The sequence below is a fragment of the Sinocyclocheilus anshuiensis genome, unplaced genomic scaffold (genome assembly GCF_001515605.1).
Source record: "Sinocyclocheilus anshuiensis isolate Anshui unplaced genomic scaffold, SAMN03320099.WGS_v1.1 scaffold697, whole genome shotgun sequence".
NCBI classification, from domain to species: Eukaryota; Metazoa; Chordata; class Actinopteri; order Cypriniformes; family Cyprinidae; genus Sinocyclocheilus; species Sinocyclocheilus anshuiensis.
Genome location: NW_015538036.1, coordinates 158180 through 171823, shown reverse-complemented (window position 1 = coordinate 171823; position 13644 = coordinate 158180). Strand labels below are relative to the sequence as shown.

The window sequence follows — 13644 nt, the reverse complement described above, 5'->3', positions numbered from 1 at the left end:
TTTAAGGATGATACATTTTCATTCATCACACGTGTTTTTCACAGCAAATAAAATGCATTGTTCAGCAAACAACAACATTGTTATGCAACTAATGCATATGCAACGCATATAACCTGTCAGTTCTTCCGTAGTGTAGTTTCAGAAAAAAAACGCCTTAGATACATAGGGACTGATGCAGGCGTGAATACGACACATTCAGTCCTGTGACCTTGTGAAAACGCGATCATTTTGAAGCGTGCGTCTCCTAACGCCCCAGACGGCGCCCGCTGCTGCGAGTGCGAAATGAAAGTGCACTTGAAAGGCCCCGCCCCTAAATATTCCACGGGATGATCGATGTGTTGCTCAGCCAATCACATCAGAGAGACGACTGTATTTCCTGCGCTCTGAACGAATCAGAAATGACAAAACACTAAAAAAACGCGAAACAGAGGGGGAGGGGACCAACATATGGCAGTCATATTTTTTGAAGCTGAAATAATGTGCTAGACATTTTATTGTGTTGTTTACCTCGCAGAAGGTAATTGAGTTTAAATACTCTTTGCTTGGACATTTATACTAATGTATATATGTCAATGGGCAGCATTTTTGGCATTTGCTGATGAAATGTAGCGGGCTAGCATGCTAACATAACTGTACAGACGGTTAGCGAGCTGCTGCTCACTTATATTAGACGGGGCTTTTACTGCTTGCTTGCTTTTAAGTTTGACAACATAAAAGCAGGTGAATAAACTGCTCCTCGAATAATGCAAAACAGTTTGTAAAGCCAGGAAGATGAAGAGCTGTTAATAAACGTGCATTGGTAGCGCGCTGTTGTGGGAAGGTCCCAGAAAGTTTGAGATCTCCGGAAACTGCAATGGCGTGAGGGGAGACAGTCATGACAGCAGGTCGAGGAAGCCATGATCCTATCAGAGCAGCGCTCCAAATTACAGCCCTGCGCCGCGCTAGATGTGCATTTATTAATGAATTTATTCTTTTTTTTTGTACAGTTTTTATAAGCTTCTTCTTTTTTTCTTATAACATTACGGGTGACGTTGGCCACTCCTAATTATCAGTTGTTTTAAAAGTTTTCCTCGTTCTGCTTTGGACAGTAAACAGGCCTGCATGAGCGCATTTGTGCAGTCAGCAACGGATTGATTGTTTGTTCCAAGTTATTCCGTTTGTTCCGTTTTGCGTGAATGAACTTAAATCGTTCATAGATACAGATACGCGATTAATTACTGTAATTTTCAGTAGAGTGTGTAATTAAATGTTAACGTGTTGTTACATGATAAAAGAGTACTATTATCTCACCCTGTGCCTGTTTATTTTGTAATTATTTATATATACATTTATTTTTAAAACCCCTTTCCGTCATTATTGGCGTCCTGTGAGAAGCGCTGCTCTGGGGGGCGTGTCAGATCAGCGCGGGTCATTGTTATGCAAATGACGCTGGAAGAGTTTATTCTCTATTTCTGGCCTCTTTGTTTGTATGTTTCCCCATATATGAGCGGGAGACCGTATTTATACTTTCCCCCTTCTTCTTCTTAATAACAGCAATACCAACCGTAATAATAAAGCAATATATCAGTAAAGCAATTTTAGAAAAAGAATATAACTTGTTTAATAATTTGTTTCTTTTAATTGTGTGTTCATTATTATTATTATTATTAATAATAATAATAATAATAAAGCAATATTAGAATATAAATGCAACTTATTTATTAAAAATGAATAAATTAATTGAATTGCTTTTTTACTCTTGGTACTACCTCATATAATAAGTATCAGGGTTTCCACAGTCATGGAAAATTCAGGAAAATGTAAAATGCTGTTTTCCCGGCCAGGAAAAAATAAGTTGAAATGCATTACTTAAAAATGTGGATCCTGAAAAATCATCATACAACTGCATATATTTTCTTATTATGACAGAACTTGGTTTCAGGTTATTTATATATTATGATGCAATAAGCCACGAGACTGAAATGCGCGGCCTCTCTTGGCTTATTGCTTTTTTATGATAAAAGGCAACAGATGTGCATAGTTTTATATATTAATAGTCAGAATTCAATTGAATTCATGAGCCTAACTAGCTTTGATAAACAATGTAGCAACTTGCCACATTCTGATATAATTTATTAATATTAAGTTTAATAGCAATGTTATTTTGGCTTTGAACCATCTTTTTCATAAAACGTCTCACTTAATATATATTTAATTATTTTATTTTTTTACTATTTTGAAAAATGCTGTCATTTGGGAGTCAAACAATCTTTAGAATTTGGACAAAAGTGAGAATCTGTCATTTACAGTAGGTTCAAACTTTTTTTCCCTTTCTTCCCACAGATTCTCAGCCAATAGATGTCCACCCCCAACGAGCCACCAGTTGGAATGTCCCATGCTGGTCCCTCACCAGGTGCTGGCCTGTCTCCGGGGCCCATCCTAGGGCCCAGCTCTGGACCCAGCCCCTCTCCTGGCTCTGTACACAGTATGATGGGCCCCAGCCCAGGGCCCCCAAGTGTCCCGCATGCTATGCAGGGCCAAGGGGCAGGAGACTATTCACAGGACATGCACCTAATGCATAAGGTAGAGGATGGCTTTTGGCAATGGTTTTATTAAAATAGATCAATAGTTGTCCAGTATATTCAAAAACAGAAAAACGCTATAAATAATTTTAAAGGCACTTGTTGCAGGTTCATTTTTTAAACAGTATGTTTGAAGTTGCCAGTATGCCAGCAGGATGTATGACTAATCTCCTGCCTCTATTCAGCCTATGGAGGGAATGCATGAGAAGGGGATGGGAGACGATATGCACTTTGGCCAGATGAAGGGGGTGGGAATGAGATCCCTGCACAGTGGCATGGGTCCTCCACAGAGCCCCATGGATCAACACAGTCAAGGTACAATTACATATTTTCCACAATATAATAACAAAGCACTCCGAGGTTATAATTTTAACCATAATTGTAGTTCACCAGAAGAGGCTCTTGTTCTTCCGCCACTGAAGGAGGTAATTAAGGCAATTATCTCACAGTGTTTATTTATTGATTTATTTTTTGTGCACTTATCTTTGGGGCTGCCTTTATGTTACACTAATTATCCTCATATGGTAATACATAAGATCTTTTGTACTTTGCTTTCTTCACACCAAGTTTTTCTCTGATCTGTACTTTTTTACAGTCCTAAATGTATCTTTAAATGTTCACAATTAAATATTCTGCAATTAACAGTAATGGATTGTTGAACGAAAATGTAGTATACATGTTTATTTATAATTGTTGATGGTAGCCTAAAGGTGCGGTCAGTGAAATTTAGTGGGCAAAAAAGGTCCATTGTCAATAATGTAGAGATGCATGAAGCACAGCTTATACAGAAGTCTCTTTCAAACCAAGCAGCTTTCTTTCAGTCAACGTGGTAAATTTGTGTGACCAACTTAACTCCGAGAAAAAATCTTTGTGGGGAACATTTTCACTCTCATACAGAACTTCCAAGCATGCAGATTCCCATCGAAATGGATTTCGCAACATTTCACAGACCGGCAGTAAATGTGGCCACACCATAATTTTTGAAAATTAAGATTTGTACACAGTACTTTTGGGAAATATCATTACATTTTTCACTCACATTATATGAGGCCTCCATTCATACCAGTCTTCTAGAAAAAGCTGGTTTATTCTGCAGAAAGAAAAAGACAAAATATCAAAAGAAAAACAAACAACTTTGGTATGGCAGTTATTACAAAGTACACTTTTAAATGACACCTTTGATGGCAATAAACTTCATATATCTTTCCTTTTTTGCTTCTTAGGCTACATGTCCCCTCATCCCTCGCCAATGGGCCAGGTGCCGGAACATGTGCCCAGCCCTATGTCAGGAGGAGGGCCAACCCCACCGCAAATGTCTCAGGGTCAGTCACCCATGATGCCCATGGATCCACAGGGGATGGGACAGCAGGCCAGGGGTCAGTCTGCCTTCAGCCCAGTCCAGCTACAGCAACTAAGGGCTCAGATCCTGGCATACAAGATCCTGGGTCGTGGTCAGCCTCTGCCTGAGAATCTACAGTTAGCTGTGTTGGGCAAGAGGAGCCTCCACACCATGCAACAGCAGCCCATCAACACTGGCCCCTACAATAGACCTCCAGGTGAATATGCGTATGGTCATTTTAGTGTTAGTCAGTGAGTCCAATTCCCTTAGGTCCAAATTACAGTTGTGCAATTTTCTCTTGTATTTTTATTTTTGCAGTTTTTTAAAGCCTGAATGCAACTGATGATATTCTGTACGAATTTGGTCGTCATGTTAGTTACACTTTTTTGTAATTATTTTTTGGCATTTTGTAAATTTTATTTTGTTTTGCTAGGTATGCCAGTGCCTCATGGAGGGCCTGCAACGGGCCCATGTCCCTCTCCAGCCATGCAGACTCATACCGGTTCTGGGCCAAAACCGTGGCCTGAAGGTGAGTGTGGGATGTATTTATTCTTAAGCATATCTCTGCATTCCACCAGATGGCACTGTTTTTTTTTTTTTTCATCTTTTACTCACCCTCATGTTGTTCCAAACCTGTATAGGTTTCTTTCTTATGTTGAACACAAAAGAAGATATTTTGAAGAATTTTGAAGAACCAAACAGTTGTTGGTCCCCATTGACTTCCATAGTAGGGAAAACAATACTATGGAAGTCAATGGGGACCATTAACTCTTTGATTACCAGCATTCTTCAAAATATCTTCTTTTGTGTTCAACATATGACAGAAACTCATACAGGTTTGGAACAACATCAGGGTGAGTAAATGATGACAACATGTTTATTTTTGGGTGAACTATCCCTTTAAGTGACTATCTATTCTAAAGTTAAGAATAGTTTGTACATTGTCATAGTATTACTTCATATATTGAATTAGGTTTTATTTGTATATTTTCAGCTTACATTTCAATTTTAGTTAAAGTTTTGGTCATTTTGTTGTGCTTTTTTCGTTTTTATTTGTTTTTGTCTTTTTAGTATTTCTTGTTATTTAAATTTTAGTGCTTTAACTTTATATTTCAGTTAGGTGCTGTCCAGCGTCTCAGACCAGATGTCCAGTTTTGCATTTTTTATCTAATATTTATATTTTATTTAAGACAGAAATAAGAATTCTAATAAATAAGAAATAAGAGAAAATAATCTTCCAGTCATAGAGGTTTTCGTGCAGCCTGTCTTCCAATTCCAGGGTACATATTCTGGTTAAGTCTAAAAAAGATGTTTACATGGTATTAGCATATTACTGTATACTAGACATGGTAATCAGCCTATTTTGAGCTTTAGAAGTAACATTCAGGACAACGTTCAGACAGTCATGCACATTCTAGTACTGCTGCGCTAATCTGCTCAGTCTTGCTTTATTGTGCTGCATGTAGTTATTGAATCAAAACATCTAATTTATGTCCATTAAAATGGCAAAAGTGAATTGTGAATGTAGGCCAGTAACCTTTCTGAAAATGAGACATTTACAGTGCTTTTTATCCATCTGTATATCGATTTGTTCATTTATTTTATGTTTGTATGTGATGTAATGTTGTATTCGCTCCAGATACTGCTTAAATAGGAGCAAATTCAGATTTATGTATATTCTTGTGTACATGAAAATGCTCCATATAAATACAACTTTGAAAATGATTAAAAACTTGCTAACGGGTGACCTTACAGAGGTTAAATCACCTCACCAACATGCTTTCAAATGACAGTAAATTAATTCATGGATTGTTAGATCTTTATTGAAAGTCACTGAAGTTCTCACAAATTAAAGTTCATTGTTCATCTTTTCTTTTCAAGTGAGCTTGATTGGTGAGTCAGCTTGGTTTAATTGTAATCCACTGCTAATTGACTGTACTTGTGGAAGATAATATGCATCACCTCAGGTCAATTGACATTTTCACTGCATTTTTGCTCGATATGAAATGACTATGGATTATTGCATGCCCTCATGGCAGGTTCAGCAACTGATTGATTGTGCCCAGCCAGAAATAAAGATCCAGAACTTGCTCTTGAATCATCTCTTGTGTTTATGTTCTCATTTAGGGATTGCATGCCCTTTATCAAGTTTCTTTAAAGGCATTAAATTTGGCTTGGAATGGGTCATATGAGTCCTTGTAAAGATTTTTCGTTTCAGAGGTGGACGTCAGTTCACACTGTGCTTTGAACTGTCTTAAAACGTTCAGCAACAGCTTTGATGAACTCTTTGAGTATGATCAAACATCCTAACGACAGTGGGCTTCTGAAATATAAAAGATATTACTTATGCCGTTTCATAATGGCACATTATATTGATTGTACTGACAACAGCGTAATGGATCACTGGAAGCTTAATGCTTTTGGCATTCAGGAGCATTTCTTTGACAGACATGACATTTTGATAAATCTCACAAGACGTTCACAAAGAGCATCTCCTTTATTGTCAGGTCAAGGCTCAGAGACCCCAAGCGCTCCACAGAAGCTGTTGGTCCCAGCTCCCAGCGGCAGACCCTCTCCAGCTCCCCCGTTGGCCCTCACTGGCACACAACCTGTGCCCTGCACCTCCCTCACCTCCCAACCTCAGCCACCGCCAGGACCAGGCCAGCCCTCCCTCATTATCCAGCTTCAGCAGAAACAGAATCGCATCACACCGATTCAGAAGCCTCAGGGTCTGGATCCTGTTGAACTCTTGCAAGAGAGGGAATACCGGTATGTAATGAGCAATTAAATTCAACTTAATCTACACTAAGCAATCTACACTGGTCAAAGGGGTCATGATTTTCAGTTTTTAGTTTATGATGTTACCTCAGATGCACTAATGTCTTTGTCTTTGTCACTGCAATTAAAGGGGCATGTCTCTAAGACTTTAGTGTTACTATCTTTATACGTTATTCCAAATGTGGATGTGTACCAAGTTAAATGAATTGCTGGGTCATTCTGTGTCAACTCAACCAGAGGTCCCCGGCTCAAATTTTTGAATTTGCTAATATTTTTTCTGAAGAAAGATAAGCATAGTGATGAAAGCCAAAATATTAAATGTCGTAGATGAATATGGCCATCAAAATGGCCATTTTCACCTGAGATTCAGAGCCAAACTACAGGGGGATAAAAATGACTTCAGAAAGATGACAGCATCATGTTACTTTTACACAGAGATTGGTAGATCTATTACTGTAGTAAAATCTGTTGACTTTACCAATCTTTGCTGCATTATGTGCCAGTGGTGACCATTCAAAAATGGGGAAAGAGCACTTTTCAAGTTTTTTTCTCCAAAGTTTGCAGGCCTGTAACTCAAAAATATTAAAGATATCCCAATGCCCTTTTAGATATTGGGTCTTAACAAACTTCCCTTTTGGCATCTTTATTTTTAAGGCTCTATATGATTCAGTTCCAGAGATATTGTAGTTTTAATATGGCTCCAGGAGTAAAACGTTAAATTGTACACATTTTCAGTGGTCAAAAACCAAATGTGGTTCACTTTGAAAAATATGATACTTCTTTTCTTTTAAAGAGGAAAGTCTGATGAGCAAATAATATTCAAACTAGAAATGTATCTTGTTTCCTTCTGTCAAAACAACTGCATTGAACATGCATGTCTAAGTGCAGTAAATATTCTTTTTCCAAAGTTTGCATGTCTGTAACTCAAGAAGTATTAAAGATATTGCAATATGATTTTAGATTCTAGTCCTTAATGACGTTTTCTTTTAGAATCTTCATTTTCTAGGCACTACTAAGATGCCAAAAGAGAAGTTTATTAAGACCCAATATCTAAAAGGGCATTAAGATATCTTTAATATTTTTTGAGTTACAGGCCTGCAAACTTTGGAGAAAAAAACTTGAAAAGTGCTCTTTCCCCATTTTTGAATGGTCACCATTGTCACGTAATGCAATTGCTAAATAATGCAATTGCTAAAGTCAACAGATTTTGCTAATAGACCTACCAATCTCTGTGTAAAAGTAACAATGATGCTGCCAATGAAGTCATTTTTAACCCCCTGTAATTTGGCTCTGTATCTCAAGTGAAAATTGCCATTTGACACCCCTCTACAAAAAAGCAGATTACTCCGTAAATATTCATCCATGACATTTAATATTTTGGCTTTCATCACTATACATGTTTATCTTTCTTCAGAAAAAATATTAGCAAAATAAAAAATTTGAGCCAGGGACCTCTGGTTTAGTTGACACGGAATGGCCCTGCTTTATATTTATTTTGCTGGAACATTTTGCCTTTAGTTTTGTTGCTGAAGCAAACAATTACAGCTCATTTGGACTACAATGCTTTTTCCAGATATTTCCAGATATTTATTGAATAATTTCACTCATTTGAATAATTCCCATCCACGGAATATGCAAAAAAAAAAAAGGACAAGGCCTGGTTGAATTGTGCTAGAGAGCATACTGTAAAAAACAACAACATCAAAAACACTCTGAAATGTCCTGTAAAATCCGTGCTGCAAAGGTTCTGCACAATCCTCTTGTTCGTTCATAATTGGTATGGAAAAATGATATGGAAAATTTGACACCATCATTAATATTTGCAGTTGAGCAGATCGCGGTTATGGTAATAGGTGTGTCATTTCCGGAACATGCCCTAAGCGGTTTGCCAATCACAACAAAATTTGGGTGTGGATTCAAGCAAAACCACCTGTCTTCCATTGCTCGTCTGTCTGTAAAATATCACCAGAAATATGGGTGTTGTTTTGGGGGACTTTGTGAGCTGTGATGAATGTTAGAGGAGAGTGAGGAACCCTCTGAGGTTTCTGAAAGTTCCTTAGAACTTGGTGATTACACTGGCTTGCACTGTCTGAAGCAACAGGAATGTGTTGATTGTTTGATGTACCTTGAGGTCACCACGTTTTTTATTTTTCTTTTTTCCGTCTGTACTATCTATTTTTTATGGAGTGAAAGGTTCAGATCTTGCAGGTGATTTATACTTCTGGAGAACTCTAAGGTAACTAGAAATTATTAATGCCTAGGAAGTTCACCTTCAGAGACATCTTGCTTGATTGACAGTTTCTGATCTCATATTTTAACTTAATGACTATTATAGGTTATTCTTAAAAAAAAAACAATCTGATAGGATTCAGTACACCTGTCCTTTTCATTTCTGTTCAAAGTCTTCAGGCCAGGATTGCTCACAGAATTCAGGAGCTGGAGAATCTGCCAGGATCGCTGCCACCTGATCTGCGGACTAAAGCTACTGTGGAGCTGAAGGCCTTAAGACTGCTCAACTTCCAGCGGCAGGTGGGTTATTGACATGACACTCATTTTTTGTCATATTTATTAATTTATTCAAAAAAGTAATTCATACAACAACTTCTATGATGAGGATGTTTTTAACTGATAAATATTAATATTTTATCATTCTGTGTAAAAGTGTTATTTAATAAAAAAATTATATTTCTGTCCTGATATCATAATGAAGACAAAAATAATTCTTAAAAAAACTTTTTAGAATAGTTTAGCATAATCTTTAAACTCATCCATTGCTTATTAATACTGTATTAATATCATGTGATGCAACTCTTAATGATATTTTTGAAATACAATTTTATGAAATGTGTTAATAAATATGTTTTACCCTGAAAAATATAATTAAAAACTTTTTTGAAAACAATTCAGATGTGTATACTCACATCTATAAATATGTTATTTTATTTTATTTATACATATGTCTTTTTTATTGATGGTTACACTACATGATATTATAACATTTCATTTAAACTTTCCTTGAAAATGGTATAAAAGCATTTCAAAACCCTTGATACTCTTGTATATAATTAATCCATGAATAAATTACAAATAAATGTCATAAATAATATGAATAAAGTACTCAAATAATTCTCACTTATACTGGTGCACATAACTAATACAATCTTCATAAATGCATATTTCCAGTCATTTATTACTCATAAATCACTCATAAATTGGGAGACACTTACGTTTGCTGTTTCTTTACAATAAATCGAATAATTTACAATAAGCCAAGCTGTTCAAAATGTACATATTTTTGATTTGCAAGTTCCATGTCATAAATAATATGAATAAAGTACTCAAATAATTCTCACTTATACTGGTGCACATAACTAATACAATCTTCATAAATGCATATTTCCAGTCATTTATTACTCATAAATCACTCATAAATTGGGAGACACTTACGTTTGGTTTCTTTACAATAAATCGAATAATTTACAATAAGCCAAGCTGTTCAAAATTTACATATTTTTGATTTGCAAGTTCCATTGAGCTTTGTCCTATTCACATTGTGTGGATGGTGATGTTGTCTGAAGTTGTGCTATGAATATTAAAGTTTTTTTCACCATTAGAGGGCGCCCATGTTGTATTTGTAGCACACAGTCCCTTCACAATTCACAGCCTTTTTCTGCTGTAATTAGCAACAGTTATGAAGAAAATGTGTGAAATGCATCAGAATATGATTATCATTTGATGAAGCTCATTAGCTTAATGCATTTTGCCACAGATGACAATGATTAATTTCTTTTCTTTCTTAGTTGAGGCTCGATGTTGTAGCCTGCATGTGCCGAGACACAACTCTGGAGACGGCCCTGAACTCCAAAGCCTACAAGCGCAGCAAGAAACAGACACTTAGAGAAGCTCGCATGACAGAGAAACTAGAGAAGCAGCAAAAGATTGAGCAGGAGAGGAAGCGCCGCCAGAAACACCAGGTGATCAATGAATGATCATTGTACCAAGTGTAATCAATTCAATGGACTAAATAAACTCAATATACTAACAAAAAACAACAGACAAGCTCCCACAGCAAAATGCTCATATACACAATTTATGTGCTTACATATTGACTAACTGATAATGATGTTTTTAGAGGAGTCATATCATGAGGAATCAAATTTCCTTGGCCTGCACAGTCACGGTGTGGCAATAACAAGGACGTATGATAGTGCTGTTAAAGCTAAACACCAGAAAAAGTGAAAAATGTTCCTCTTGGCAGTGTGTAATAGTTGACACTTTGTCTGACCTTCTGAGGGTGCCTAGAGTCAGAAACAGGTGGCTAAAGCTTTTTTTAAACATGTCTCTAAGTATTTCAGTCTGACAGTAACAGTTTGTGCAGTTAAAACTAAGCACAGAATGTTTTTTTTAATTTAACACACAAAGACAGCATTCACACAAAAGTCTTCAAGCAGCAAGCAGTTTTATTCTTATTCTTAGAGTTTGGAAATTATGAACTAAATTATAATTAGAGACCTTGATTAGCATGGACACTGGTGCTCTAAAGTGGGGTCAGTCATGTAAAAAAAAAATAATGTTACAGAAATGTTTTATTTAAAAAAAAAATGCTGTTCTTTTGAACTTTCTCTTCGGCAAAGCATTCTGAAAAACAAATGTATCAACTGTTGAACCGTTGATAATAAGACATGTTTCTTGAGCCCCAGTTTAGTAATTTCTGAAGTATCATGTAACACTGAAGACAGGAGTACTGGTGCCAAAAATTCGGCTTTGCCATCACAGTTACTTTAAATTATAACAATATTTACAATATTACTGTTGATAAAATGAATACAGCCTTGGTAAGCATAAGCGACTTTGTTTAAAAAAATTAAAACATCTTGCCAACACCAAACTCCAGATTTTGCTCTTTGATTCATGCGGTGTTTTTCTCTTCTTGTTGTAGGAATATCTCAACAGCATTCTGCAACATGCAAAAGATTTCAAAGAATATCACAGATCCATCTCTGGAAAAATCCAAAAGCTGTCTAAAGCCATCGCAACATGGCACACCAACACAGAGAGAGAGCAGAATAAGGAGAAGGAAAGAATCGAGAAAGAGAGGATGAGGAGACTGATGGTATGATGCATCATGCTGTTTCCAGCATCATATACTGTATAATACTTTTTTACATCGTCTTGCTGACTTCATTCCAAAATGAACATACAGCACATCATACAGTCTAGCTCTTGAATAAATGGCCCAATTGGTGATTTTCCTTCTGTTGATCATTAATTCTTAAATTAATTAATTAATTAATTCTTAAAATTAAATCATTTAAAAAAAAAAAAAAAAAAAATGTGTGTTTTAATAAAAAATAATGTCTGTATATTGTTTAAAATTTATTTAAATTATATATAGAAAATATATATATAAGGAGAGGCAAAAACCAAAATCCTTTTAAGGGTCTTAGGGAAGAGGCTTTCCTTAAAGGTTCTCACAGGCTCTCCATCTCTTTTCACTAGGCTGAGGATGAAGAAGGTTACAGGAAGCTAATTGATCAGAAGAAGGACAAGCGTCTGGCCTACCTCCTTCAACAGACAGATGAATACGTGGCCAACCTGACTGAGCTTGTCTATGAACACAAGGCTGCTCAAGCTGCCAAGGAGAAGAAGAGGAAGAGAAAGAAGAAAAAGGTCACAAAGAAACCGTAAAATCACTTATGATGAAGTTTGATGTTGTTATTTTAGACATGTTTCATTTGGTTCAGTTCCTTACAGTTTATCCCACCGTGGTTTTGTAAATCTCGACTCCAGTCAGTAGCTTTAGGACATTTCTACGATCATCAAAGACTCTATGCTTGTTTATTTCTTTCATGTTTAACCTTCAGAAGGAAGCTGGCGATGCTGAAGGAATGGGAGCCATCTGGCCTGATGGAGAGGTAAATAAATCGCTACGAAAATGAAAGCAGAGTAGACATGAATGTATGTCCCTCCAGTTAACTCACTCTGTCAAACTTAATCTAACACAGCTTGTCACAGAAAACATGCTTTTATGTTTACTTATTTGTGCAGCTCATAGATGAGAACAGCCAGATGAGTGAGCTGCCAGTCAAAGTAATTCAGACTGAGACTGGGAAAGTGCTGCAGGGGACAGATGCCCCCAAGTCCAGTCAGTTAGAGGCCTGGCTCGAGATGAATCCTGGGTAAGCTGTCCTTACATTGCATCCTCTGTGTGTTCGGTAATTGAAAACATTTCCATAAAAATATGACCCGTCACTTGTATTGAGCTGTGAAGCTGTTCTGAGCCATGTGTTCGCAGAAGTGAGTGGTGAAGGAAATGATGAAAGGGATGCACTGAAATTTTGCTCACTGAAAGGAACATTAAATGAAATATAATGCAAATTGAAATTACTGTGCATGTGTATCATCTTAAAGCTTCTGCTAAGAAAAATATTGCATTACAAAGTACAAAACATTTGACCTAACAAGATAAACACTGTAGTTCACTGCAATAGCATTAGTTGTAAATGTATTAAAGGGGTCATATGATGCTTTTTTAAAGATCATTATTTTGTGTATTTGGTGTAACAGAATATGTTGACATGCTTTAATGTTCAAAAAACACATTATTTTTCAAATACTGTACATTATTGTAGGTCCTCTATGCCCCGCCTCTCTCAAACGCTTCGTTTTCTACAAAGTCCCTCCTTCCGACAAGCGCAGTCTGCTCTGATTGGCCAACTGACCCAGTGCATTGTGATTGGCCGAACACCACAAGCACTCGTCGGAAATGTAACGCCTCTTACCATAATCGCGAGCTTCATCTTTCAAAATAAATGTAAAGACAGTAAATAATGTCATTAGTTTTACCATCAGTTCAAGACCGAAAGGGGAACAGAGTCGCGTGACAGACACAGTGATGAAGCTGGTATGTGTCCGCGGTTAAGACAGCTGACATGCTATGATTTCTGACAGGCAGTTCACTCTCCT

General features: G+C 36.7%; 1 protein-coding gene across 1 annotated transcript in view; it reads left to right on the top strand.

Annotated features, from left to right (window-relative positions):
- The first annotated feature begins 433 nt into the window (after positions 1-433).
- Positions 434-13644, top strand: part of LOC107681293 (probable global transcription activator SNF2L2) — a 56881-nt gene continuing 43670 nt past the window's right edge. Inside the window, exons 1-12 of the mRNA XM_016477566.1 lie at positions 434-517; positions 2323-2562; positions 2747-2876; positions 3785-4117; positions 4334-4429; positions 6408-6669; positions 9081-9207; positions 10479-10652; positions 11618-11791; positions 12178-12348; positions 12543-12593; positions 12727-12857. Coding sequence (XP_016333052.1) covers positions 2338-2562; positions 2747-2876; positions 3785-4117; positions 4334-4429; positions 6408-6669; positions 9081-9207; positions 10479-10652; positions 11618-11791; positions 12178-12348; positions 12543-12593; positions 12727-12857 — 1874 coding nt within the window. The 5' untranslated portion in view covers positions 434-517; positions 2323-2337. The remainder of the gene's footprint in view (positions 518-2322; positions 2563-2746; positions 2877-3784; positions 4118-4333; positions 4430-6407; positions 6670-9080; positions 9208-10478; positions 10653-11617; positions 11792-12177; positions 12349-12542; positions 12594-12726; positions 12858-13644) is intronic.